Source organism: Perca fluviatilis, chromosome 7, assembly GCF_010015445.1.
Source record: "Perca fluviatilis chromosome 7, GENO_Pfluv_1.0, whole genome shotgun sequence".
NCBI lineage: Eukaryota > Metazoa > Chordata > Actinopteri > Perciformes > Percidae > Perca > Perca fluviatilis.
Window position 1 is genome coordinate 8,395,031 of NC_053118.1, and position 25,713 is coordinate 8,420,743.

The 25,713-nt window shown below is 45.1% G+C and overlaps 1 protein-coding gene across 3 annotated transcripts; it reads right to left on the reverse strand.

Annotated features, from left to right (window-relative positions):
- Nucleotides 1-299: 299 nt before the first annotated feature.
- On the reverse strand, nucleotides 300-25,713 carry gask1a (golgi associated kinase 1A). Of its 3 annotated transcripts, none has more exons than XM_039806355.1 (6): nucleotides 25,512-25,713; nucleotides 9,959-10,978; nucleotides 7,640-8,074; nucleotides 3,038-3,160; nucleotides 2,229-2,332; nucleotides 300-1,668 (listed from the first exon to the last, which is right to left on the reverse strand). In XM_039806355.1, the coding sequence occupies exons 1-6, from the start codon at nucleotides 25,512-25,514 to the stop codon at nucleotides 1,464-1,466; spliced, it is 1,890 nt and encodes a 629-aa protein (XP_039662289.1). In that variant the 5' UTR covers nucleotides 25,515-25,713; the 3' UTR covers nucleotides 300-1,463. The 3 variants fall into 3 exon arrangements, with proteins under 3 accessions (XP_039662289.1, XP_039662288.1, XP_039662290.1); XM_039806354.1 differs by having other exon boundaries at nucleotides 7,640-8,077; XM_039806356.1 differs by lacking the exon at nucleotides 2,229-2,332 and having other exon boundaries at nucleotides 7,640-8,077.

Sequence of the window (25,713 nt, forward strand, 5' to 3'; positions counted from 1 at the left end):
ACAAGCCATCCCCTTCTGCTAGAATTCCATTGACTCCCATTCATTTTGGCGTCACCTTGACAGCGAATAACTTTACATCTGAAGCATTTAAAGACTCTATTTGTCCATTGTTTATTTCTAAAGAAACACGACAATGTATAAAAGGCTCCATTACCTCGTACCTCACGTATGTCTCCGTAGCAGACGTTTTTGTAAAAATAGGCTAACGATTGTGTCATAACCATGTGACTTTCTGTCGCACAGTAGAGAAATTACCGTACAGTACACAAGAAGCTTGCAGGCAATCGGGGGACGTGGAGGCATACAGTCAAGGGAGAAGCCCATAGAGAGTCCATGAAATTATCAGAACAAAATATTTCAGCAACGTTTTGATGGATTGGAAATACTTCAGTATGTGGCAAGTTAATTCATACGAGGTAACATTTATCCACGATCCACTTTATCCACAAGATTGGGAATGATTGAAATTTCTCTTGGCACAGTTACCAGAAGTCTTACAAATATAGACAGGTTGCTCACGTCACATCTACATTATCAAGCTCAGTTTGAGGCTGCGCAGTAACGCTCAGCCATCACCGGAAAAGTGCTTCTAATAGACCTCACTGGTCTCCGTGGAAGTCTATGGCGTCGCCGTGTCCATTTCGTTTACTGTCTATACCTAACAAGCAAGGAAAATAGGCTCCTCCCTCCTACAACCGCGATGGCTGCACCTGATTGGACGAATGCTGCTCCCGGATTTCAAAACTGACCATAATGGCGGCTTGTTCGGAATACAATCTCTTATTTTTAGATCTGCAAAGGTCACTTTAAAAGATTTTCGTCAGCTTTTAAGAGGCGGGGAACTGAGGCGGCCGCTCCTCATTTGCATAAAGTAGCCTGGATTCAACTTTATGCAAATGAGGAGCGGGCAACTCGATGCCTCAATGGCTCAATGACTAGCTAACATTAGCCGCGTGCTCGTGCATATGTATGTGTGCGATGTGAGAATCTGGGAGTAATGTAGCTGTGAAAACGGAGTTTCAACCCTAACCCTAACCCAGTACTAACCAACAAACATATCAGCTGGTCAGCAACACATTTAGCATCTTAACACTTGGTGCTCTTCGCTCTGCTAACAGGACTCGGCCGGTGCCTGGCTGCTAAGCTAACAGCTAACAGCTACATCGTGTCATGCTGGCCCTGCCAGCTTTGCCTCCCACTCTCAGGTTTGGAGGCTAGGAGGAGCATTTCTGATTGTTTTTTTTCTCTTAAAGTAATAAACATATTAATAAAATCACTTCTGACATCATTTTTGACAGGACGGCCTTTTCTGAGTTCAGTTGGACTTTAAAATACAATCTCACCACTGTTGGCTTTTAGAAGGCAGTGATATGGTTAGGGTTCGGGACCCTGAGGTTATCCAAGCGTGACCCCTGAACCATTTCAACTCTCGCTGATGTGTGGAGCCTGGATGGCCCAGTCAGTCACAGGTCCCTGTTGAGCTGCAGCTTCCTGTCTCGGATGTGCTGGAGGAGAATCTGGCCTCTGCGCTCCACAGTGTGGATGAGGGGCCTGAGACCGCTGGCCCCGCCCCGGCTGTCCCAGAATTCCCTGTCTGTGTAAAGGGAGCGTAGAAGGAGACTGTGCAGGCAGCCTGACTGGAGCACCGACACGGCTCTCTCTGGAAACCTGACAACACAAACAGCATTAGATGGCATGTGCCGTCGCTTCGATACAAACAGGACTACAGATGTGTAAAGCCTCTCCAGCAGTAACACTTACAACACCATGTCCAGTGATTGGCCTTCATGATACGATACGCCATGTAACTAGCATTGTTGGCAATATTAAAATAGTTGATTTGGGCATTTGCGATTGACGTCCTGTTTTTTATTCAGGTTCTCGTCCAAGATATTAAGAGCATTTTATGGAGCGGCTTAGTAATCCTAAGTGACAGACAAAGGGGAATTTCTATCAGACGGATTCCTGCAGCATATTGAACAGCAGGCTAACTGAATGTGCACTAATCTAATCAGACAGACATTGTAACAAAGCCTAACAATCTTCCAGTGGACCTGTCTGAGCAGCTGATGTGAAGGCTGCCCACCAGGGAAATATCTTGTTACTTGTCTTTTTCTTTTTTGTTTCCTGAAACATTTCCTCACATCAGCGTTTGTTGGAGCTGGATTAAAGCCGCAGCTGTGCTCAGATGTGCGTCCTCCTGCTTTAAAAGAATGCTCTCTACTCACTCATCGATGCCCTCGACCAGCTGGAAGTTGAGGTTGTTGGTGGACTGCTGCGGTCTGCCCGCGTTGTCTATGAACACCAGTCTGGAGGGGTCTGCCTTCCTCACCTGAACACACACACACACACACACACACACACACACACAGACAGACACACATGTGCATGCGCGCACACACACACGCATGCACGCACGCACGCACACAAGCACATAACCCAAGCACTCACGCACGCACGTACGCACACACACACACACATGCACTGTGTCTCAGTCCAACATCACATTCAATCCAAGCACTACCACTACACTACCTACTACTGTAAGATGAGATTTTTTTATAAAGATAAGATAGACTTTGTTATACTATGGTCTGGGTGAATACTCAATTCTGATTGGCTGCATGGTGTCCATAAAAAAAGTGTTATAGGACACCTACTAAAGGAGTTCTAAGTTATAGACCTTTTGTCATAGTAGGAAAAGCACAGGTGTATTCAGAACCATTAATGCTGGCTGCATTCCACTTAGGAGAGGACCTGGTATTGTGCATGCTGACTCACTGGGTCACTTGATCGAACTGAGCCATCGTTGAGGTTATCAGTTCCAGCTGTGCTTTTCCTACTACGACAAAGTCAAAATGTCTGCTGTGAAAATTCTGTGATTTAAGTGTTTTCAGCAACCCAAAGCGCCGTGAACTGTGACTGGGAATGAAGACAAAGAGCCCAAAAGGCCGTGTCACGCTTCACGTCATCCATCCTCTTGTTTCCTGTCTGTTGGAGAGGATATGACATCAGTGCTGTTGTGGGTGACACCTACCAGGATGTGGACCAGCAGCAGGTCCTCGGTGCTGCCGCACTTGGCGTGCAGCCGGTTCTCCACGCACAGCTCGGCGGGCTCCGGGCTGAAACCACAGCAGTACCTGTCCAGCCGGTCGTTCACCTGCACCAACACACACACACACACACACACACACACACACACACACACACACACACACACACACACACACACAAACAACACACACAAGACTGAGACTGGTCAACATGTTGTGGCACACATTAAAGGACCTGAAGTAGAGTGTGCTCTGTCAACATTAACAACATTAAAGTACACATCATTAATGAGAGATGACGAAAAACTATGAAAATAAGAACAAGCTGTCCTGAGCAGGAACTATCCTGTCCATCTTTCAGTGACAGAACCCAATACTAGCAGCTGCAGCGTGTGTGTGACTGTGTGTGTGTGTGTGTGCGAGCTGCTGTGCACCTCCTCCACTCTCTCTTCTCTCTTATGGTGCGTTCTTTTTGTCTTGTAATCGCGACTAGTAGCTCGAGCGTGACGTCACATCCGTGTCGAAAAACAAATAACCGCGGGTTGTTGCGTTCTTTTTGTCACACAATACTACGAGTCGGAGAAAAGATGGATTTTTGTAACATTTTTTGTAACATTTAGGATTCTATTCACCCAGTTATTGACATATTACACACATATATTTCACAGTTTGATACATGAAAATTACGTTTTGATTAACGTTAACGTTAGGCTACTGCTCTGCTTTCTGCTCAAGACTCGGCTTAAAGCCATTGTTGTCATATAGCAACCGAGCGTCTCTAGCCAATTTCAGCTGCACAAGCTACAAAATAACTAATCAGGCGGTATTTAATTCCTAATAAGACTGTAGCGACATGCCTATAGGTAGCAGTATACAGCGCTATGTGTACGACTTCTTCATTTGGTTACAACAAAGACAAAAGTGCTTAAAATTGTAGATAACCACAATGTTTACTACGTGTGATGCACGACGTAGCCATCTTTGAAAGTGAGCCCGGGGTCCTCTGAGTTCAGACGACTTGACGAGTCGTAAATACGACGTCGGGGGCGTTCTTTTTGCAACTTCCGGGTCGTAACTCCGGAAAACAACTCGTAAAACGACTTCGGTGGACAAAAAGAACGCACCATTATTTGGTGCTTTCAGGAGACCTTCTTACCCTGCTGCCACATTCCCCCACCCTGAAGTTGGCTACATCCTAAATCGGATGTGCTAGAATGGTCGTCAGTTAGGTTTATGCATGGGGAGTGGGGAATTGGTTGGGGTTATGGTAAGAATACCAGGGTAAGCCAATCAGAGGCAGAATAAGGTAGAATAAGGCGGGCCATGAAGCACGTCCTCTAACGTCTAGTGGATCCGATCTAGCATCCAGCCTGAAGGTGTGAACTCTGACTGTGAGTTGGGTCCAGCAGCCTGGTGGAGAGTTCCACTGGACAGCAGCAGGCCTCAGGCAGAGGCAACACAAGGTTCAAGTGTATGAATTACAAGTCTCCCATAATGCTTTGCGTGACCTGATGGCCAGTAACATTGTTCTTTCCCCTCATCGCTACACCCTCTCCTCCATCAGCACCCTCTCGGGGTGCTAACTGTTTCTTTATTCAACTGCTCTGTGTCCACTTTTTAAAGAGGACTTTTTCAGCTTTTTTAAAATTGTTGACAGTGCAGCTGAAGATTGAAAGGAAAGGGGCGAGCTAGAGAGAGAGAGAGAGAGAAGGGACGACATGCAGTCTTTTTTTCTTAAGGGTTAAGACAACAGGACAGTCAGGACTGCAGAGACAATCATTTGGTGCCAACCTGGGCAGGGGGACACATCACTGGGACCAAGCTGCCATCCATGGGGGACTAACATGCTGAGTGTGCAGAGATTTAGTGGATTTCCCTCACAGCTGCAGCAGAAGGTGCTAGGTAGCTGTGTGGAGCGGCGTACCTTTCATTTAGAAAACCTTCCCTCAGACTGTCAACTTATCCTTAGTTCCCCTGTGTGTGTGTGCAGGTGTGTGTGTGTGCGAAGGTAGGTGCGTGGGTGCGTGTGTGTGTGTGTATGCGTGTGTGCAGCTGTGTCCTTCCTGTGCCTCTGGTGTTTGGTTGCCTGCTATCAGAGCCCAGCGAGGTGTTGAGGGAGCCGCTAGGAACAAGTGTTGGGAGGCTCTCAGCAGATCAATAGAGCCTATTAGAGCCGGGCCCTGTTACAGGGATTGACTTCTGGCAGCCTCATGGGTTATTCATATTCAACCACACACACACACACACACACACACACTGTAGATGGGTGTTGGACACTATTCTGTCTCAGTGTGCGGACAGAACAAAGCAGGACAAAATTGCTACAGTAGGCTGTATAATCAGTGACAGGATGCAAGCCTGTGTGAGAGTGCAACGTTGAAATGTTCAACAGTACTTCTGCTGGAAGACAGTTTATTTACAGTATGTGTGCCCAGATATGACAGCAGCACTACATATATGAAGAGTACAATGCAAAGACACAGAAAGACAGCCGGCTGTTCAGAGGAGAACGACGATATCAGGATATCATTATATATAAAAAAAAAATCACCTGTCAAAGTCATAGCAGATCCATTTTTCTGTCAACTGAATCAATCAATCGATGGCAGAAGTTTTGAAATACTTCAATATCCACGAGTCTCAGCCACCGTGTAACGTGTTTAGTTGTTCATTGTCAAAATCGGTGTTGCCCGTTCACAAACTTGACCTTTTTCATGAATATTTACCTCCACCATCAATTCCAAGTTTTCTTTTTGGCTTGAAATTTTACATTTGCACTCGCATGAACTGGAGTAGAAGCTCCATATTCATGCTCCATCTTGAAATACGTTAGCCGGTAAGGGACATACAGGACATACTGCTCCGCCTTTGGCGTTTTTGCTGTCACATGATAAACTCACAGCTGCTGCTAATGCTGCTAACGGGTATCGTAGCTTCCCCGGCCCTCTGCAAGTTTGAAGAAGGAAACACGGAGGACCACACGTATTCAAAATCCTAATTTCAGGAACAGGAGTCTTCTTCTTCTTCGCCCAGAAAAAGAAAAAGGATATTGAAAAGAGCAAGAGACCGGCTTTTTGAAGCGTGAAGGCTACCGTAGCTGTAATACGTACTTTGAACTGCGTGGGCGCAGTCTGGACAGAGAGGAGAGTTGATGATGTGCTGAGTGAGACGAGCCAATGCTGGGAGCAAACCGTACCATGAGTGTAGCAATGGGAGGAAGCTCTGACGGAGACGGCTGGCTTTTTAGGGATAGAGTTCAGCCAAAGAAAATCAGCAAGGACCGAGTCATTGTCTGGAGACTGGAGACTTAGGCCTGGACCTCATTGGAAAGGGAACAGTGATAATACTGATTAACAGGAGGAATGGAAAGTTATTATTATAATAATGATACGTGCAACTTCATCCAGTCCGGTGACTAAAGCAACGGAGAGGGAAATCGGAAGAATAGAAACTGCCAAATTGCTGAGTAATAGAAAAATGCTGATATCAGCAGCAAATAGCCTACGTGCTGATCGCTTATACCAGGAATTGATTCTATATCATAGTACACACAAGAACCGCCCGCCCGCTGGAGCGGCAGGAATCAGCTGTTCTTATAATATTTAATGTGTATGAGAGTGTGCTCCTAGCGTACTTCGGTATATACATAACCAGATACAATGAATTTTACTGAAGCAGAAGAGAAAAAAAAAAAAAAAAAAAAAGAGGTGGATGTGCTCAGAGCAGACAGCTGTCAGCGAGCCTGTACAGAGATATGAATAACCTGATTTCTCTGAGTGTAAACAGCAAATCCCCAATATGATAAAAAAAAAACGGGATAAGCATCATAACCCCAATATTCATGTCCATGTTAAAGGACAAATCCGCCGCAAAATGAACCTAGGGGTTACTAACACATGGGTACCGAGTTCGACCGTTCTCCGGGAAATGTTGTCATGCTAAGCGAATGAGACCGGTTTTAATTAGCGCTAATTAGCCTATATAACGCTAGTCGTCGGGGCAGAGGGTAAAGTAAAAATAAATCTCTATTTCTATACCACTAACAAGACTCAAAATAGCCCCACACTTCCACGGTAGCAGAATGAGGGTCCCTGCATGTAAACCGAAGCATTGAGAACTTTGTAAGTGTACAGTTTCGAAAGACAGTACCGTTCACGTATACAGGCGGCGGGCGCCATCTTGGGGAAACAGTCACGACCAGTCGAACGACGAGCGCTATGTGTCCTGGGCCTACAAATCCCTTCCTACAGACTAAAGAAAACATCTTTGTTTGGTACAGATTCATGCAAAAAATCACACTACATGACTATCGTACATTTTTATTTGCGTTTCAATGAAAATGAGAATATCGTGAATCAAATTGCAATCGCAACATCAGTCAAAATAATCGCAATTTGACATTTTCCTCATATCGTGCAGCCCTATTTAAGGGTTACACTTTTCTCACCAATCCTGACTCCAGTTATCTTTTCTCGGATGGCAAACGGTTATTTTCCGCTCCCCTGTGACTAAAAGGTGATGTAACGTATGCGTTGTTGGTGGCTGTCTCTGTCTCTGTCCTAGAGGAGGAAAGAAAGCGATCTTACCTGTAATAAGAAGTCGAAGAGAGCCAGTCTGCCCCACTCTGAGTGCTGAACTCCCACGCAGGGCGCTGACCTCAGCTTGGCCTCCGTCCCACAGCGGACCTGCAGCAGCTCCTGGTACTGGGCCCAGCTGAGCGCCACCGAGTTCTGGTCGTTGTCTGGGTCAGCGAGGTGCTGAATATCTGGATCCCACCACACTACAGGCCGGGGGACGCCGCTGGTGTATCGGTACGGTAAAACAGGGCTGTGGAAGGTCCGGAGCACCGCAGGGAGACTTCTGTTGAGCCCCAGCACCCGGTCCAGGTGGAAGGCTAACACCTCGAACCAGTCATCGGGCCGTTTGATCAGGGAGCAGTGGCCCTGCTGGCAGCGCTCGGCCAGGCCTTCTGGATGTCCGCGGCCAGCCGCCCGCTCAGGGCCACCCCTCTGCCCTGATGGCTGCTGGGATGGACACACACTATATAAGGCTTTACATTTAGTTTCAGTTATAAAACAAAAAAACGTTCAGTATTAGACACCACAGCCAATATCTTGTGCCTCAGCTACAGCCATGAATATGTCTGTTCACTTAATGTGAATGTACATAAAAGGAGCCGATAAAAGCCTTTAGCCAGCAGTTAGTTATGACACCAGTAATAACACCAGGTCTGCCCTCAGCCTTCTGCACAGCTTGTCTTATCTGGAACGCATGGGAGTTTTACATGCTCACTATTTTTAAAATGCACCTGCACAGGTTTCTATTTTTTGGTTTCCAATAGAGCTGGGCAATATATCGATATTATTTCGATATCGTGATATGAGACAAGATATCGTCTTAGATTTTGGATATCGTAATATCGTGATATGGCATTAGTGTTGTCTTTTCCTGGTGTTAAAGGCTGCATTACAGTAAAGTGATGTCATTTTCTGAACCAGACTGTTGTAACTGTTCTGTTATTTGCCTTTACCCACTTAGTCATTGTATCCACATTACTGATGATTATTTATCAAAGATCTCATTGTGTAAATATTTTGTGAAAGCACCAATAGTCAACACTACAATATCGTTGCGGTATCGATATCGAGGTATTTGTTTTTTTCCATATCGCCCAGCCCTAGTTTCCAATCATTTCTGTACAGTATGCGAATCATTTAGCAGACCCATGGCACCTGCTGGATTGTATAAACCTAACACATTAAACATCAAGTCTGTATTATTTCTTTCATCCGTTTAGCATTATCATTTCATAGTGATTCTATTTTTATTTTTATTTATTTTTTATTGTCAACAAACCCCAGGAAAAAAGGCAACAATTTCTGACTTCCTTAGCCTGTCTGGGGCAATCAGCTTTAACCCTTTTAATTAAATAGCATTAAATATGCTAACACATATATGTTTTTTAGCAAAGCTCAACCGGATTCATTTGTGGCAGCAAGACGGTGTGTGTGTGGGACAGGCTGCTCTCTTACAGCACAGAGGAATAAGATGGTTCAGACTTTGGATGGGCAATATATCGATATTATATCGATATCGTGATATGAGACTAGATATCGTCTTAGATTTTGGATATCGTAATATCGTGATATGGCATTAGTGTTGTCTTTTCCTGGTTTTAAAGGCTGCATTACAGTAAAGTGATGTTATTTTCTGAACTTACCAGACTGTTGTAACTGTTCTATTATTTGCCTTTACCCACTTAGTCATAATATCCACATTACTGATGATTATTTATCAAAGATCTCATTGTGTAAATATTTTGTGAAAGCACCAGTAGTCAACACTACAATATCGTTGCGGTATCGATATCGAGGTATTTGGTCAAAAATATCGTGATATTTGATTTTCTCCATATCGCCCATCTCTACACATTACTGTTTTCATTGGATTTGCTGACAATAATAAACATATACAATATATATGTATATATAAATGAATATCAGCAGCCATATCCTGCCTCATGTTTTCTTGTAGAAACAAGTCTGTCATAGGGACTGGTACAAACTCGACACATTTCATAATATGCAGGCCACCATGCAATCGCAGTATTAATCAGATAGTATTAGAAAGTCATATATGTTTCTCCAATCATTCAGGTATATACATTATGTGCTTCATGTACTTCATGTCGTGGTTGTGTTTCTCCATATTGTAAATCCAGCTCTGCTCGGCTGCTGGAGGACCAGGAGTGGGGGGAAAGAGTGCTGGCATGTGTTGCAAAGACAAGCTCGTATGAATAAAATGGACCTGACTAATATCTGCTGAGTCCCCGACAGAGCCCAGAGCTCCTGGTCTCTGTGTTGGACACTGTGTGACATGTGATTGGACAGAGTGGCGGAGTGTACCTGCTGCGGTGCAGGAGGATCCAGCTCCACCCGGAGCACCTGGCCGTGTGCGGGCACCCTGGCCTTACTGAGCACCTCTCCCCCAGCCAGGAGCTCCATCTTCTGGATGTCATCCTCGCTGAGCCAGGGGAGAGGCCCCAGATCTGGACTAATATGCCTGATCTTCCTGTGGTCGGCGTCTGGGAAGTCCTGCTCTCTGAAGCTGCGACACCAGCCGCCGACCTCTGACCCCGCGGCGACCTCGGCTCTGGACGAAGCCTTCTTACGCTCTGACGACCCTGGATTCACAGCCTGCTGCTCCTTACCCACTCTGTCAGATTTCCCAGAGTGCTTTGTCGCTCGTCTGTGTTTTTCCACAACTAGCTGTGCACTCGTGTGGCTGCCATGTATTTGTGTGTTTGTGTGTCTGTCCTCCTGTCGGTCTGCGGCTCGTCTGCCACTCTTCGGGCTCTCTGCTGGAGCAGGGAAATGTGCCGCGCCGGATCTGCTCCTTTCAAGATAAATAAAGGTCTGTGCCGCGTGCTTCGCCACAGCACTGTGGTTGCTGGCCTTAATTCTATGCCTTGGCCCTGTTCTGTTGACTGTAAATTGCGGGACACGGTCACGCTGATTGATGGTTGAAAGCTGGATGGCGCCTGCCATCCCTTTTCTCTTGGAAGCGGTGCCTTTGTTTTTGTGTTTGTTTCTGTGTAATTCTGCGTGACTCCTCTCTTTGAAGCCATTTCTGTTAACGCCGGCAGCGTCCCCGGAAGGTTTCGGCGGCACCGAACGTCCGGACGTCTCTTTTCCAGCGCTGGATGTCCAGGCCCTGTGAGCGAGGGGCTCCGTGACTCTCAGCCCGGGTCTGAACCCCCCGGCCGAGCTCAGGGCTCGCGACGACCGCCAGTCAGCGTCGGCGCGCGGCAGAGCAAGGGGGAGAGTCATGGTCATCACAGAGATGGTGAGGAAGAGGAGGAAGAGCGGGGAGAGGAGGAGCAGCCATTTCTGACCACAGCACGGTTTTGACCACACTTGCCAGGCCTGGAAGACAAAAACAGACAAAAAGAAAGAGAGAAGCAGCGTTAGAGAGAGAGAGAGAGAGAGAGAGCACACACCAGGACCATGGTTAACATGCAGACTCCTGAGGGAGTTAACCAGAGGTTGGCTCCAGGCAGGCATGATTCACACTCTGCAGTTGAGGGGTGGGGGGGGGGGGGGGGGGAGAGAAATGGCACATTATTCTGTCCTGTGAAACCACAATAGTGGTGCGTGACCTTTGAGTGTGTATTACCCAAAATGGAAATGCGAGAAACAGCAGGAATGTGGTGACAAAGAGGGAGCAGAGCGCGAAAACATTCTGTTCATGCTGCACAAATCTGAATATGTAAGCGTCGGAATACGGAGCTTGTGTTTCCGCTGGCTCACAGCAGAAATGAATCCACCCGAGGCCAATGCGATTGTGACGTGCCCATAATTCAGTGCTGCCTTCTGAACGTAATGCAGAGCACCAGGAGAAAGCCATAGTATATCACACAGTAGCCTGTCGCTGGCCAACGTGGCTCGCTTATGAAGGTAAATATGGTGCAAAACGTGAGAGCTTGTAGAATACAATGTGAGAACTTGCAGAACAAAAAAATTTAACTTGTATGTTAAAATTTGCACTTGTAAAATAAAAATTTGCACTTGTAAAATAAAAATGTGCACTTGTAAAAATTATTCACATTTGAAGTCACAAAAAGAAAAAAAACATGAGAGCTTGTAAAAAAAATCTGAACTTGTAAATTGAAATTTGCACTTGTAGAAAAAATATTCACAAATGTGTAGATTGATATTTGCATGAACACAATGACAGCTGCAAACTTGTAATGCAACATTTTACTCATGTATTTTTTTTTTTACTCAGGTTGATTTTCCATCACAACCACAACTCAGTGATTACAACCTCTCGAATCTGTCACTGTATGTGCTGCTCTCGCATCACAAAGAGGCCGAATCTGCGCCGCCTTTTGCAACACTTGTTGCGATACATTTGGTGCAAAACTAATTTGTACCTGTGGACTTAGGCTGTGGCGCTCTGATCCAACAGGACGGGAAAGCAGGGTTTCTATCGCCAGATGAGGGACAACTCTGTCCGGCTTATTTAGCTATATTCGCATGGAAGCCTGGTTGAATAGCAAGCTAGCGTTAGCTAACTAACCAACCAGCCTGATTCTAAATAAATACCTTTTAATTATCTTAACCATTTTTTAACAGTCAAACTGAAACACTGGCGGTGAGCTCCAGGTCCTGCAGACGGACCGTCAGCAACGGGTATCGCCAGCCGAACCACATACTATTATTGCCAGAAAGCTTCGCTGCCGACCTCGACCTGAAATCGAGCTCCAGCCGGACACAGAGACGCCCCCCGGCATCGGCACATCCGCCCGCCATGACCACAGCTTGCTTTGCTGATGTTGTGCCTCACTGCCAATCATTGCACCCGCTTAGGGCAGCAACAATAGCTTCTGCAGAATTACATCCACCTCGCGGGCAGCAGCAATCATTTTTGCCGAATAATGCGTCATCTCTTAACCCTCGTTGCTGCCGAGTTTTCCCCACAGGTAGCAAGGAAATGATAGTCTGATAAAACATTGATGTCTCTAAACGTTGTAAAATTATAATCATCATTGATGAACATGACAAAGGAATGTATATAGCCTACATTTTAATTAAACAGTAGCTACTTTGCCTTATAAAATCATTATTTCCCCTTATGGATGGAAGTCTTGGCAGGGATGCAGAACTTGGCACGTGTTCCCGCTGATGGCCGGTCCGTCTGCGGCTGCAGGACCTGGAGCTCACCGCCAGTGTTTCAGTTTGACTGTTAAAGTGTTTAGATAACTAAAAGGTATTTATTTAGAAGCTGGTTAGTTAGCTAACGCTAGCTTGCTATTCCACCAACACTAGCGGTGAGCTGCTACCGGTGCGGGGCTCTCCGTGTTCCGCTGGAGCTCCGACTGCAGGTCGAGGTCGGCAGCGAAGCTTTCTGGCAATAATAGCGATGTTGCTCCGCGGCCGATACCCGCTGGTGACGGTCCGTCTGCGGCTGCAGGACCTGGAGCTCACCGCCAGTGTTTCAGTTTGACTGTTAAAAAGTGTTAAGATAATTAAAAGGTATTTATTTAGAATCAGGCTGGTTGGTTAGTTAGCTAACGCTAGCTTGCTATTCAACCAGGCTTCCATGCGCATAGCTAAATAAGCCGGACAGAGTTGTCCCTCATCTGGCGATAGAAACCCTGCTTTCCCCGTCCTGTTGGATCAGAGCTCCACAGCCTAAGTCCACAGGTACAAATTAGTTTTGCAACAAATGTATCGCAACAAGTGTTGCAAAAGTCGGACGCAGATTCGCCTCTTGGTGATCGCGAGAGCGCATACAGTGACAGATTCGAGAGGTTGTAATCACTGAGTTGTGGTTGTGATGGAAAATCAACCTGAGTAAAAAAAAGTACATGAGTAAATGTTGCATTACAAGTTTGCAGCTGTCATTGTGTTCATGCAAATATCAATCTACACATTTGTGAATATTTTTTCTACAAGTGCAAATTTCAATTTACAAGTTCAGATTTTTTTACAAGCTCTCATGTTTTTTTCTTTTGTGACTTCAAATGTGAATAATTTTTACAAGTGCAAATTTTTATTTTACAAGTGCAAATTTTTATTTTACAAATGCAAATTTTTATTTTACAAGTGCAAATTTTATTTTACAAGTGCAAATTTTAACATACAAGTTCAATTTGTTTGTTTCGCAAGTTCTCACTTTTTGTTCTGCAAGTTCTCACATTGTATTCTACAAGCTCTCACGTTTTGCACCATATTTCCTACATACTCGCTGTACATTCACGGCAGGCTCTATAGAAGTGAGTCTGTGTAGTACATGACAAATAATAGAAGCTAAATAAAGCCTTTGAAAGAAGTATTGTTGAGTATTCCGGGGTTTTGTGTTGGAAGAAGCCTCTACAGCAACACTTATGGCTGTTTTACAGTACGCCCAACGGCTGGCGCCACGCTCGTGGCGATCAAAGTGACGTGGATCTTGCCGGCGCGCGCCAGGATTTATAGCGCACGAGCACAGGTCGCGCACATTGACATATATATAATGGACCAATAGACCCGTTGCTCTGGACGGAGACGAGTGAAGGATATTAGAAGCACTTTTTCCGGTGATCTCTTGTGTTACTGCGCACGCCTCAAACGTGTCTGAAAGTTGGAAGTCTTCTGGTAGCTGTGCCAAGAGAAATCTCAATCATTCCCAATCTTGCAGAGACGGAGAGCGTAGGTATATGTAAGGAGATAACATGGGCACAGGCTAATTATTGCTAACTAACATGCTAGTTAACATTATTAAACCTAAACAGCTAATGTAAGTCAAAACTGCCTGTGAGCTTCTCCTGTACTATACGGTAATTCCTCTACTGTGCGACAGTACGTCACTTGGTTATGACACAATCGTTAGCCTATTTTTACAAAACGTTTGCTACGGAGCCATAACGTGAGGTACAAGGTAATGGAGCCTTTTATACATTGTCGTGTTTCTTTAGAACTAAACAATGGACAAATAGAGTCTTTAAACGCTTCCAGATGTAAAGTTATTCGCTGTCAAGTGACGTAAACAAAAAAATGGCGGTCAGTGGAATGCTAACAGGAGGTGATACCTTTGTAGCAACAAAATGGCGCCATCGGAGGTTCGAGTTCTGAAGCGAAGCTTACCCCCTTGGTCGCGCACCAAGGGGGTTCTTCTAGTCCGTAGAAAGAGCAAAGTCGGTAGCCTTTCCTCATTAGCGCCACCTCTGTTCAGGAGAAGACTGCAACTAGTGTCGCGACCACCACGCGTAGGTATAAACAGCTACGCCGATCCCACGATTTGCGCGCGTCAGGTTGGGAACGGCCAGTGTACTTTACACTTCAGGCCGGCTGTACACTAGCTTCGTGAGCGTGGCAGTGTGCACGCTCTGACCTGTTAACACGGGAGCCGAAATATAAACGGACACGCCACGCAGCTGACACGCTCCCTAGGGGTATGCAAAAAAAACGATTCACATTCGTATCGCGATTCAAGCTCAATTCATAGAATTCCAAAAATCAATTCATAGAATTCCAAAAATCAATTCATAGAATTCCAAAAATCAATTCATATCTTTCATATATTTTTTCATATCTTTCATATATTTTTTTCAACAAAAGTAAAAAAGAGTAACTACACTTACATACTGTGAATCGTTTTTGGAATCGAAAATCGATTTCGAATTGGATCTTGAGCCTAAAAATCGATATCGAATTGAATCGTGACATTTTCTGAATCGTGCGCCCCTAATGCTCACAGGCAGTGTGCAGGAGGACTTATTCTATGCGACGGCGGCCGTATGAACACAAACCACCAATCCGACGCTTCCCCTGCAGACAGGGTGGCCTGCACTCCGCGTTCAGTGGAAAGACAAACAGCAGTAGAGGAAGCAGAGAGCATTTATCCCTATAACGAAGCTTCCTTTCATTCCAACTAACTGGAATCGTGCCCAAACAACGCGATCAACTGAAAGCTGAAGCAAACAGGGCAGCTCCATTTGAATGCCCTGCTTTGAATCCCGGAGCCGTAGCTGAGGCCGCTTCTCCTCAAGACGAGCCGGCTCTCTCCCTCTCTGTCCTGCTTTCATGTGAACGCAGAGTGAAGGAATGTTTCAGACCCTTGAGATGTCTTCCCCATCTCAGAGCCGTTAACAACATTCCCAGATCCGTCCACCTGTGAATGGATCCCAGTGTTCTTCCCCCTGCAGAAAGGCTGCCTGTGCTGAGAGACGGCCACTTCGCAGTGGGGTCCCGATGTGAGACTGGCTGTATGTGCTAACACTCCGAAATATATTTAACCATTGTAGTTCCATGAGGTGGACGTCTGCAACGGCAGCATCCGTGCTTTGCAAAAGGCTTCACAGTGAATACTAATCAGTCCCCCCATCGACCAGAGGCGCTACATGGAGCCAGTGAATGTCACGGGAATAATTACTGATGATTGCTGCATTTAGCGGGAGCCTTTTGTGAATGACACTGAATAAATGGGATCATTGCTGACAGGGTTGGCAGCATCTACTGACCTCTAAATGGCTTTTTATATATATATTTCACATCACTGGGTTGCAGTTTACAGCCCGACTGCCTGCCTGGCCTTAACTCCACTCCAGTTAACATCATCTGGTTCTGTCTGTTTGCCCTTGTTGTCGGGACATTTAGATCCGCAACCATTCGTTAATTCATCAATTAGTCGATGGAAAGAAAAATAATTTCAATCATTTTTTTTTCAAGCAGAAATGCCAAACCTTTGCTGGGTCAAGCTTCTCAGATATGATGATTTTGCTACGTAGCGTATGATAGTAAATGGAATATCGTAAGGTTTTAGATAGTAGTAAGTTAGTTGCAACCTGAGCAAGCTCCCCCCCTTAAAAAACTATCCAATGCAGGGCAGGACCAGACACTTCTGTCAGAGCAAACATCAGTCTCAGTGATTTTCACCAAGATTCAATGCGGTCATAAAAACATAAGGGGCTCTGTGTTGAGACCTGACACGAGGACAAATCCGTAAGTCACTGCATATTAATATTATAAAGCATATTCATGTGCTACCTCCCTCGCTTGTTTTGGCTGAGCATCGCTAACAACGGTCCAAGCCTGTACAGCCTGGCGTTTCTGAGTGTGTTGACACACGCCGTACCCACCTGCAGTACAAAGATAACAGGAGGGGTTAACACACACACACACACACACACACACACACACACACACACACACACACACACACACACACACACACACACACACACACACACACACACACACACACCTCCCAGCTGTCTGACAGCTCTTTCTTCCTTTTCTTTTAATATTCCTCCTTTTCTTCTGTTCCAGCTGAGTGCTGTGGGGGAGGAATGCAGCATTAGGCCAAGACATGCAACAGGTGGGGGGGGGAGGGGATTTCTAGAGGCAGAAAACTGTCTCATTACATCGAGACGGAGTGATAAGTCAGTTTAAAGAGAGATGCACACTGAGTCTGTCCAAAGAGGATTCATCTGGCAGAATCCCGTGGGAAAGGACTTGAAGCTGCTAAAACATACCAGCTGGAGGTCTTCACAACAACCCTAACAACCCTGTACGGGAATACCAAAGGTGCTTTCAAACCCTCACCCTAACCCAAGATAAAAGAAATGAAAAAAGCAAAGCAACTATAGCAAACTGATGTACCAAGACGTAACTGTTGATTCATTTCCTGCGGTGTTTGAGCCTGAGGATGATGAAAAGCCATGAAAGATTAAAAGTAAAAGAGTTGAGCTTTCCAGACGGCCTGATGCCTTTCAACGTCTCTACAAAGAAAATAATGAAGGTAATGGAGGCGAGGATGAAAGGTCCTCGGCTCACGCGGCGCAGCGCGTCATTGCTAGTTTCAGACTGGTGCAGTTGTCATTTTCATGCCCAGCGCCCACGTTGTTGCAAATGCACTGCACCCATTGATGTTAAAGTGGCCATATAAAAAAAATCTTTTCTGGGATTTGGGGTGTTATTTTGTGTCTCTGGTGCTTCCACATGCATACACACTTTGAAAAAGAAAACATCCATGCTGTTTTGAGTGAGATATGGTTTCTGAATGTGTCCTGCCTTCAGTCTCTGGGTGAGCTGGTCAAAATCTACACGGCTTTCTACGTCACTAGCCGAAACGAGGGGGCTAGGGGGCTAACCGTTAGCATGCTAGCTCGTTCTCAATGGCAAAACACTGCTACAACACACACAAATTCACCCTAATCTACAAAATAAATTGTATAGAACTACTGACATGTCCCTGTTCTGCAGGTATTCCACGCAAAGTTGGAAGTGCGCCCTCGTTTAGAAGAAGTCTCCCGGCTAATCCTGCCTCATACAGGCCGAAGTTGGAGAAACAGCTAGCTAGCTCATGTAGTCCTTACCTAGCTACTGCACATGTGCGACTGACGACAAAGATGTTACAGAAGTTGAGATGTCTCACTCTGTGGCTAAAACAGAGACCTGACACAGGGTGAAAAGAGGAGCTGTACAGCAAAAATATGGTGCTTTTTTAAAAATTAAACCATGTAAACCTATTCTGGTACAACCTCAAATTACAATTATGAACCTGAAAATGAGCACAATATGGCCACTTTAAAACAAGGTGTGGTTAGGCGCATTGCTCTCGAGGCACCAGAAAGCGATTGCTCCACTGACCAACAAAACCCTATCTGTATAATATAATCTATTTTAGTATTTTCATGCTATTCAAAGGGTGCAGTCCTTAGATAGCAAGGGCTAGTGATGCGCCGTCTAACGTGGAGTTGGACATGCCCTAAATGCACCTGCGCCATGCACTTTACACAATTCCTTAAATAGGGGACATCTTACATCATTTTAAAATGTCTGTATTTGCAATATAGGTTTTGCAATACAGAGGGGAAAGCATTGTCCTGCTGTAGCTATCGGGTTTAAATAAGGCTGAAGGCTAAAGACTCATAGGGAAACGTGTGGATGACAGATTCTCCTTTAAATCATGAATCACCGAAACCATTTCTTCATTTCAACGCTGCAAAATATTAATCTGTTAACTAGTTTTTCAAATTTGCGATGAAGTGATTCATTATTCAGTTGATAAAATGTGAGGAAAGTTACACTTATTAAATGCCATTTTGTTGTACCTTTGCCTCACACATGCATTGCACCAATGACACAGCTCAGAACTATGCTATTAAAATCGCAGCTATAACAGACAAGAGGATGTGGTATTTATACAGAAAGCTACGATGGAGAGAGGAAGGAAGCAATAAGGTAGAAGCCCAACAGCAAACGTGCCCGACACACCCACACACACACACACACACACACACACACACACACACACACACACACACACACACACACACACACACACACACACACAAATGAATGTTCCCAAAGCTGGTAATATGCAGTTACACAAGTGGAGTAAGAAAACACATTGGTAAGTGTAGGAAAGCATACAGTATGGACTCCATCTGGTGAGTCCTTTACAGAAATATTTCCACATATGGTGGACAAGGATTTATGTATTTCAATACAGTCCTGTGAATATGCCTATATCTAATGATTTCCACAGTGACGCTTCCTGAAGAAGAAACCTTACACTGCTCTTCCTGTTGAGTGAAATGAGAGCAGTCCTGTCAGCAAATTTCTCCTCTGTTCACTCTGTTATTGCAGAGTTTTTTTTTTTTTTCAGAATATTTGGATAGGGAATTAGTTATGTCATATTGATAATATTTCTGTTATTCTAATTTGTTGTCTTGCTGAAATTGTCTTTGTCCAGATATGATCACCAGATGCTCCCATTCCAAGACCCAAGAGACCAGGACCGGATTGCTGACGAGTTGCTGCACTACCAGATGCTGCAGGACACACAGACGTCTCTGACACCGGTTGGCAAAAGGAGGAAGAGGAGTTCCACCACATGGACATGGTATGGGTACACTTGAGTGAGCAGAGGAGCTGTGTTATTTCACTCAAAAACCACAAATGTGACCCTTGCACTGGGAGAATTCCCAGTTGGCCGGTCTGGATCCGGTTTTTGGCCGTGATCATAGTTAAGCTATATCATGGATGCTGTCCCTGCTGCCTGCAATCGCATCCCACTCTTTATTTACAGTATTTACGTTTTCCTGCAGCCCACCGTTCTCTACGTTCATGCAGCCCACTACACAGTGCAGCCTGGTGATTATGACATCATTACGTCTCGACTCCTTCAGTCCTCAGAGGGCAGCACCTTGCTGCTGTATGGAACACACTTTCAGTTTATAATTACCGTAATATCTCTGCTGTCGTGGCCGGCTTGGCTCAGTTGGTAGAGCAGGCGCACATAGAGGTTTATGCCTCGACGCAGAGGTCCAGGATTCGAGTCCGACTTGTGACGATTTCCTGCATGTCTTCCCCCTCTCTCTCCCCTTTCTCACCTAGCTGTCCTATCCATTAAAGCCCCAAAACATAATGTTAAAAAATTGAAAATATCTCTGCTGTCCAAAGTATTGATAGCACGCTTAGTACATAATTACACATGAAGTGGACTTGAATTATAGACCATTTATCTGTTTCAAACTGAAGCAATGACATGCTGCATCAAGTTTCCATGGTAATACAATTCATAAGCAAGGTTTATAGATAGTCACAAGCAGCATTTGAACTAATCCCTTAATACTGATGAGTTATTGTGTGTAATATCACTCATAATAAAAGACTATAATAAGACAAACTACATCATTTTTGACCTGCTCACTTTATTACAATAACACCACAATCGGTGGTGATTAATTTAAGGTTTGGCTGTCTTTGGAGAGGCTTTAGTTATTTCAAAACTAAAATCCATCTGAATCATTTTCCACTGCCCTTGACTTTCAAACACTAGCTCAGAATAAAATAAGTGCTTCAGGCAGCCACAGACATCTCTTTCTGTTCAGAGTGCCAACCCAACCTCAGCTTGGAAAGTAAACGCTGTGTTTAATAGCTTTGTTGCGAGTGAACCGACTTGACAAGGAAAAGAGGACGCGGTGCTTTATGTTCCTCATGTCTGTGTGTAGAATGAAGGCCAGACATCAGATCTCAGCTCTGACAGAAACCGATGCTCCGTATGGCTGCAATGGGAGTGTGGTTCAAGCTGGTTCCCACTGCACATTCCATTCTCCTGAGAGGAAGGTGCAGCGTGAGAGTCAGAGAAGTGGGGGCCAAAAGAAAACCAAGGCGGACATTTCAAAACCATTTGAAGGAACACGCTTCATTTGGGCAGGGGCCAAATCCCATCCAATTAAGCCAGAACGACTGTAACGAGTGTAAGTAACAATGAAGACCCACAGCCTCTTCACTTCCTAGTCCCTTTGAAGGCCAGTGACTATGCGGGTCACCCAAAGATGCATTAGCGACATCACCCATTGGTTTGGGGACTGCCCTTTTGAAGCCGCGAGTTGGCATTTTGGCCGTCGCCATCTTGTTATTTTGGAGCCAGAAGTGACCATATTGGGACAAAAGGGCGGGGCTGGGCAGGATGACGCTGCTACGCCAGTGTTGTGTATGGTCTCAATGGCGCTTCGCTAAGCTAAACGCTAAAGAGGGAAAGTTGGCGATTTTTTTAACCGCTGCAGCAAGTCATCCAGCGGTTGTTTATCGGTAAAGGCTCTTCAGGTACTGGTGCTGTTCGTCAGCATGTCCGGAAGTACACAGAGCTTTTCCCTTAAGTTATCAGCTAACCGTAGCGCTAGCTAGCTTAGCTTTGGTTGGCGAGATGCTATCCAACGCTGAACAAGACATTTTAAGGCTCTGACATGCCAACCTGACGGCCGACCCTCGGCAGAAAAGGCAGTCGGACTGATCAGTCTCCCCGAGTTGGTCAAAAAAGTCCCTCGGAACACACCGAAGTGACGCCGACTTGAGTGTACGTTCTGCGCGTGCGCGTGATGTAATACGTCTCCATAACAGCAGGCGGCGCTAATCTGTATTGTTGGCCAAAAAATGAAAACTGGCAGCTGATTGGATGAACGCGCCATGTGGGTCTGGCTTCTAGACCATAATGGCGGCTCGTTCGGAATACGATGAATGAATGAATGAATATATTTCATATCAAAAAATAAACCAAACTTTTTAACTAATAAGTTAAATAAGCAAAACATTCAATAAACAATAAGTAGCATTGGCCAACATAGACATGTCTGAAAAGGAGTAGGAAGAAGTATACACTTATTTAATCCTACCCCTGTTCCATAACTCAGTAAATTATTATTATTATTATTTCATTTACCACATATTTATATCGATCTCGTATTTTACGAAAATAGTTCACTGGAACGAAATAGGCCGTGCAGTTGCTGAATCTGTCTTCATTTCAGATCGACAAAGGTCAGTTTAAAAAATTTCCGTCAGATTTTGAGAGGCGTTCGTCCCGCTCGTCCCGCTCGTCATTTCCGGGTTAGCACTCCACCAATCAGATTGGTCACTGAGTCTGACTGCCCGCTGGCCGATTCAACGAGTCAAATCGGCCCAAACGAACGCCAACGGCTCCTCCGGCTGACAACGGCACGGAACAGACTCGGGTCACTGACCTCGCCATCCGAGGGACGATAATCGGGTTGGTGTGTCGGCGACTTTAGTCGACCAAAATGTTCCAATTATCTTTGATGTTGTGACGAAGATCACAGGCACCAATGGACTGACCGACAGACAGTACAACAAACAACAGCAACCTTAGGCCCCACTAGTACGCCACGAAATGCATTCAGCTCATTTTTTTTGGCATTTAAATCCAGACTTTGCCCCTTGCACCTTTCTTCTCCTACCTCAGATACTTTTCCTCTTATCCCTTCTATCCTGTTGAGTTTATGTCATATTCGGATATTTCACTGCCAACTGCAGATGCAACCTTTACACATGCTCAAGTGTGCTGGAGCGAGACGCTGAACACCAGGTTGCTCTGCTTTACAGTGTTCCACTGCTCCTAACGCTTAGGATGGGTTAAATGCTTTGGTCACATCTCACTACGTTTTGCTGTGTAAAACTGAATGTGACAATAAAACAAGGAGAGAAACAGACAGTTAAAGTCTTCCTCAGAGGTGTGTTTTTCACAAGGCTCCCTCTCCTTGTCTGAATGCTTTAAAGAAAAAGGGGGAACACAGTCATATATATATATATATATATATATATATATATATATATATAAGACCACCACTGAGTGTAAACACTGCTGTGCTACAACACTTCTTCCAGCCTTTATGTGTCAGTCTGTTCATCCCCCTCTCTACCTTCTCCTTACCCCTGACTGTCTTTCTCTTTCACCGACCTCTGCTTGGTTTGTTTAAACAAGTAATACTGCACATCATGAGTGTTCAACGATAAAACACCTCCCCCCACCACACACGCAAACGCGTGGGGAGGAGAGAGAAAAAGAAAAAAAAAAAAAAAAAAAAAGCCACACACACAAAAACACCAAAAGAACAGAATTAAAGAGAAAGGAAAAAAAAAGAAGGGGGGGGGGCCTCTGAAATAGGCTTGTGCCGATTGGTGTTCAGATCGTATATATCGACGATAGAAGGAAGGACGTTTTACACGACTTTACGATATAAAGCAATTTTAATTCACTTTCTATTAGAACTTTGTAATTTCTAAAATCTGTGCCCTACTGTTCATTTGCAGATGTTTCTGGTGGAGCGGTAAGGCCACGTTAATAAGCACAAGTGACGAGTGAATTTTAAATCCTTCCGTCTCTTTTCCACGGATCTGACACCTGATGGGTTACACTGCTGCCCATTAACATCCTGAAGATACTGGCTTAACGACTAAATACAGGAGTCACGGCTTTGTTTAAAATGTGCTTCAGTTTCCCCTCCAATCGTTTGGCAGGACGCTGCACCTTTACAGGTGACAGAAGCTGAGATTTCATAATGCAACAGGGCAGCAAACGCTCCGCCCTGCTGGATATGTGTGTCAACATGAGTGGGAGGGTGAACCTACTCATATATGTGTTTGTGTGTGTGTGTGTGTGTGTGTGTGTGTGTGTGTGAGTGTGAATGTGTGCGTGTGTACAAGAGGTTGTGTGTGGGTAAACGATCGTGCATTAGGGCCCTCCGGGGCCAGTGTGCTGCCTCAGGCAGAATCAGTTATGTCACCCAGAAACCTGGTCTATAATGAGGCTGATATTTCCTGTAATTTAAAATTACTTGGTTTATTTAACTGAAAGTAATGCACATGTTTGCTTTTGCACATATAATATCCATAATAAATGACAGAGGAGCTGCTCTATGCGTGTGTATGTGTGTGTGTGTGTGTGTGTGTGTGTGTGTGTGTGTGTGTGTGTGTGTGTGTGTGTGTGTGTGTGTGTCTGTGTGTGTGTGGAGGCTGTGGAGAGTAGCCAAATCACAAAGAGAGAAAACTTGGAGAGATAACAACTAATTTCTCAGCCAAGTGAAAAGATAGTAATAGTTAAATAGAGTTAGAGTGACTGCAGAGCTCTGGGTCCTAGTGCCGGGTAACTCAAACATAGTTGTGGTGTGTGTGTGTGTGTGTGTGTGTGTGTGTTAGTTGACTCCTCTCATTGCCATAATGTTAGGGAGTGTGAGGCTGATATGGACTCAATCAGGGGGATCAGTTGGAGCCTGTCTAGCTTCTCTTCTCTCCACATGCACAGACACACAGACGTGCAGCACAGGAAGAGGAGAGCCCAGCTGAGAACACAAAGACTGACTGTACTGTGGTGTTTGTGCCCAGCACTGAATCCCAATGTGGGCCCCGTAACTGAAGAACAGTGGTAGTTAGACCTGACATCTGTTGTGTTTCAGACTTAAAGGGAACAATAGCAGCGAAGGAGCGGCAGAAACATCTCCACATCTCAGTCCATCTGTCGCTTCATTGAATGAAATGTGCAACAGCACATTCAGTGTCTATTTAGTGAGAAACATGGCTAAACGTGAGAAGAGAGAAGAGAGGAGAATGGGCAGAGAGTTTTCCATGTGGCAGCTGAACCCAGGAGTCTGTCTGCTCGGCATATGGAACCAATTAGAAATGTGAGACTACAGGGACGGCTGAAACACACATGGTATTTTGGGGATAGCAAAACACGCTTATTTTAAACACTGAAGAATGCAAATGTCAGGCGATGTCAGTGATGTGCGTATACTTCTGCATGATATCAAATATGGCATGGAGTCACAGAGTGAGCGCATATTTCCCTTCCATTTGTTATTTGAGATGACTAAAGCCCAGAGATACAGTAGATTGACTGATAGAGTGAGACGGAAACGCTTTATAGTCAATTATTATCATTTCATCTGTAAAAAACCTCAGAAGAATTTCGAAAAATGCCCCAAAAACTACTTTAAATTGCTTATTTTGTCCAAACACAAACACAAACACAAAGGTTTGCAGTGATTTGAATGGGAAGGTGCAACCAGACAATGTTTTCTTTTTGCCGATCGACCCACTGATTAGTCTGCGAATCCTTTCACCTAGAGTCCTATTTATATGCAACACACCAAATGCTACAGCTCCAGCAGCCGCGGCGTTTGAATGCGAAGCGCGTCCAGCTACATCAGGGATCCAGCTGTTTGAGAAGAGCTGAGACAATGTGTCTACTTCCCTACCCCATTCATCACCACCCATCACCTTGGATGGACTCCACTGGATTAATCTAAGTTCAAACAGCATGAAGTCATTAGTCGTAGCAGTACAATGCTGCTTAATAAATAACAATAGATATCACATTACTTGCTAATTACTAATTACTAATACTTTAAGTTGGCTACATTTGGCTGATCATACAAGTGCACTGTTGCTTCAGTCTGATGTGGTATGAATGAGTTTGACTTAGTTTGTTGTAAAGGTACTTTTATTGAACTGAAGGTATTTTTCTAGAAAAGATCTACAACTTGTATAATCTTGTCACGTGAGCTAAACTGTAATCCATATCGTTCTGGTGTGATAGAGAGACTTTTAACTGCTGATAGCAGCAGGTCCAGGATCAGCCCGGGCTGCTGCAGAGAAACGGGCTTACCATGGTTCATCTCCCCGGTCGGGACATTCCTCTGTAGCCGCTGGAAACAAGTCAGTTAACGCAGAGACATCCCGTGGACCGGACCCTGGACCCTGGAAGCCTGGACCCTGGAAGCCTGGACCCTCAACCCTGGAAGCCTGGACCCTGGACCCCGGACTCGGACCCTGGACAGCCGCTGGTCCTGAAGTTGTAGCCGCGCGCG

What these genes read in the sequence shown, in the direction of transcription:
- gask1a (XM_039806354.1), bottom strand. An exon ending in ATCCTCCTGCACCGCAGCAG is followed by an intron (nt 8,078 to 9,958) that starts GTACACTCCGCC and finishes TGTCCATCCCAG; the next exon opens with CAGCCATCAGGGCAGAGGGG. An exon ending in TCTTCGACTTCTTATTACAG is followed by an intron (nt 3,161 to 7,639) that starts GTAAGATCGCTT and finishes GTGTTGGTGCAG; the next exon opens with GTGAACGACCGGCTGGACAG.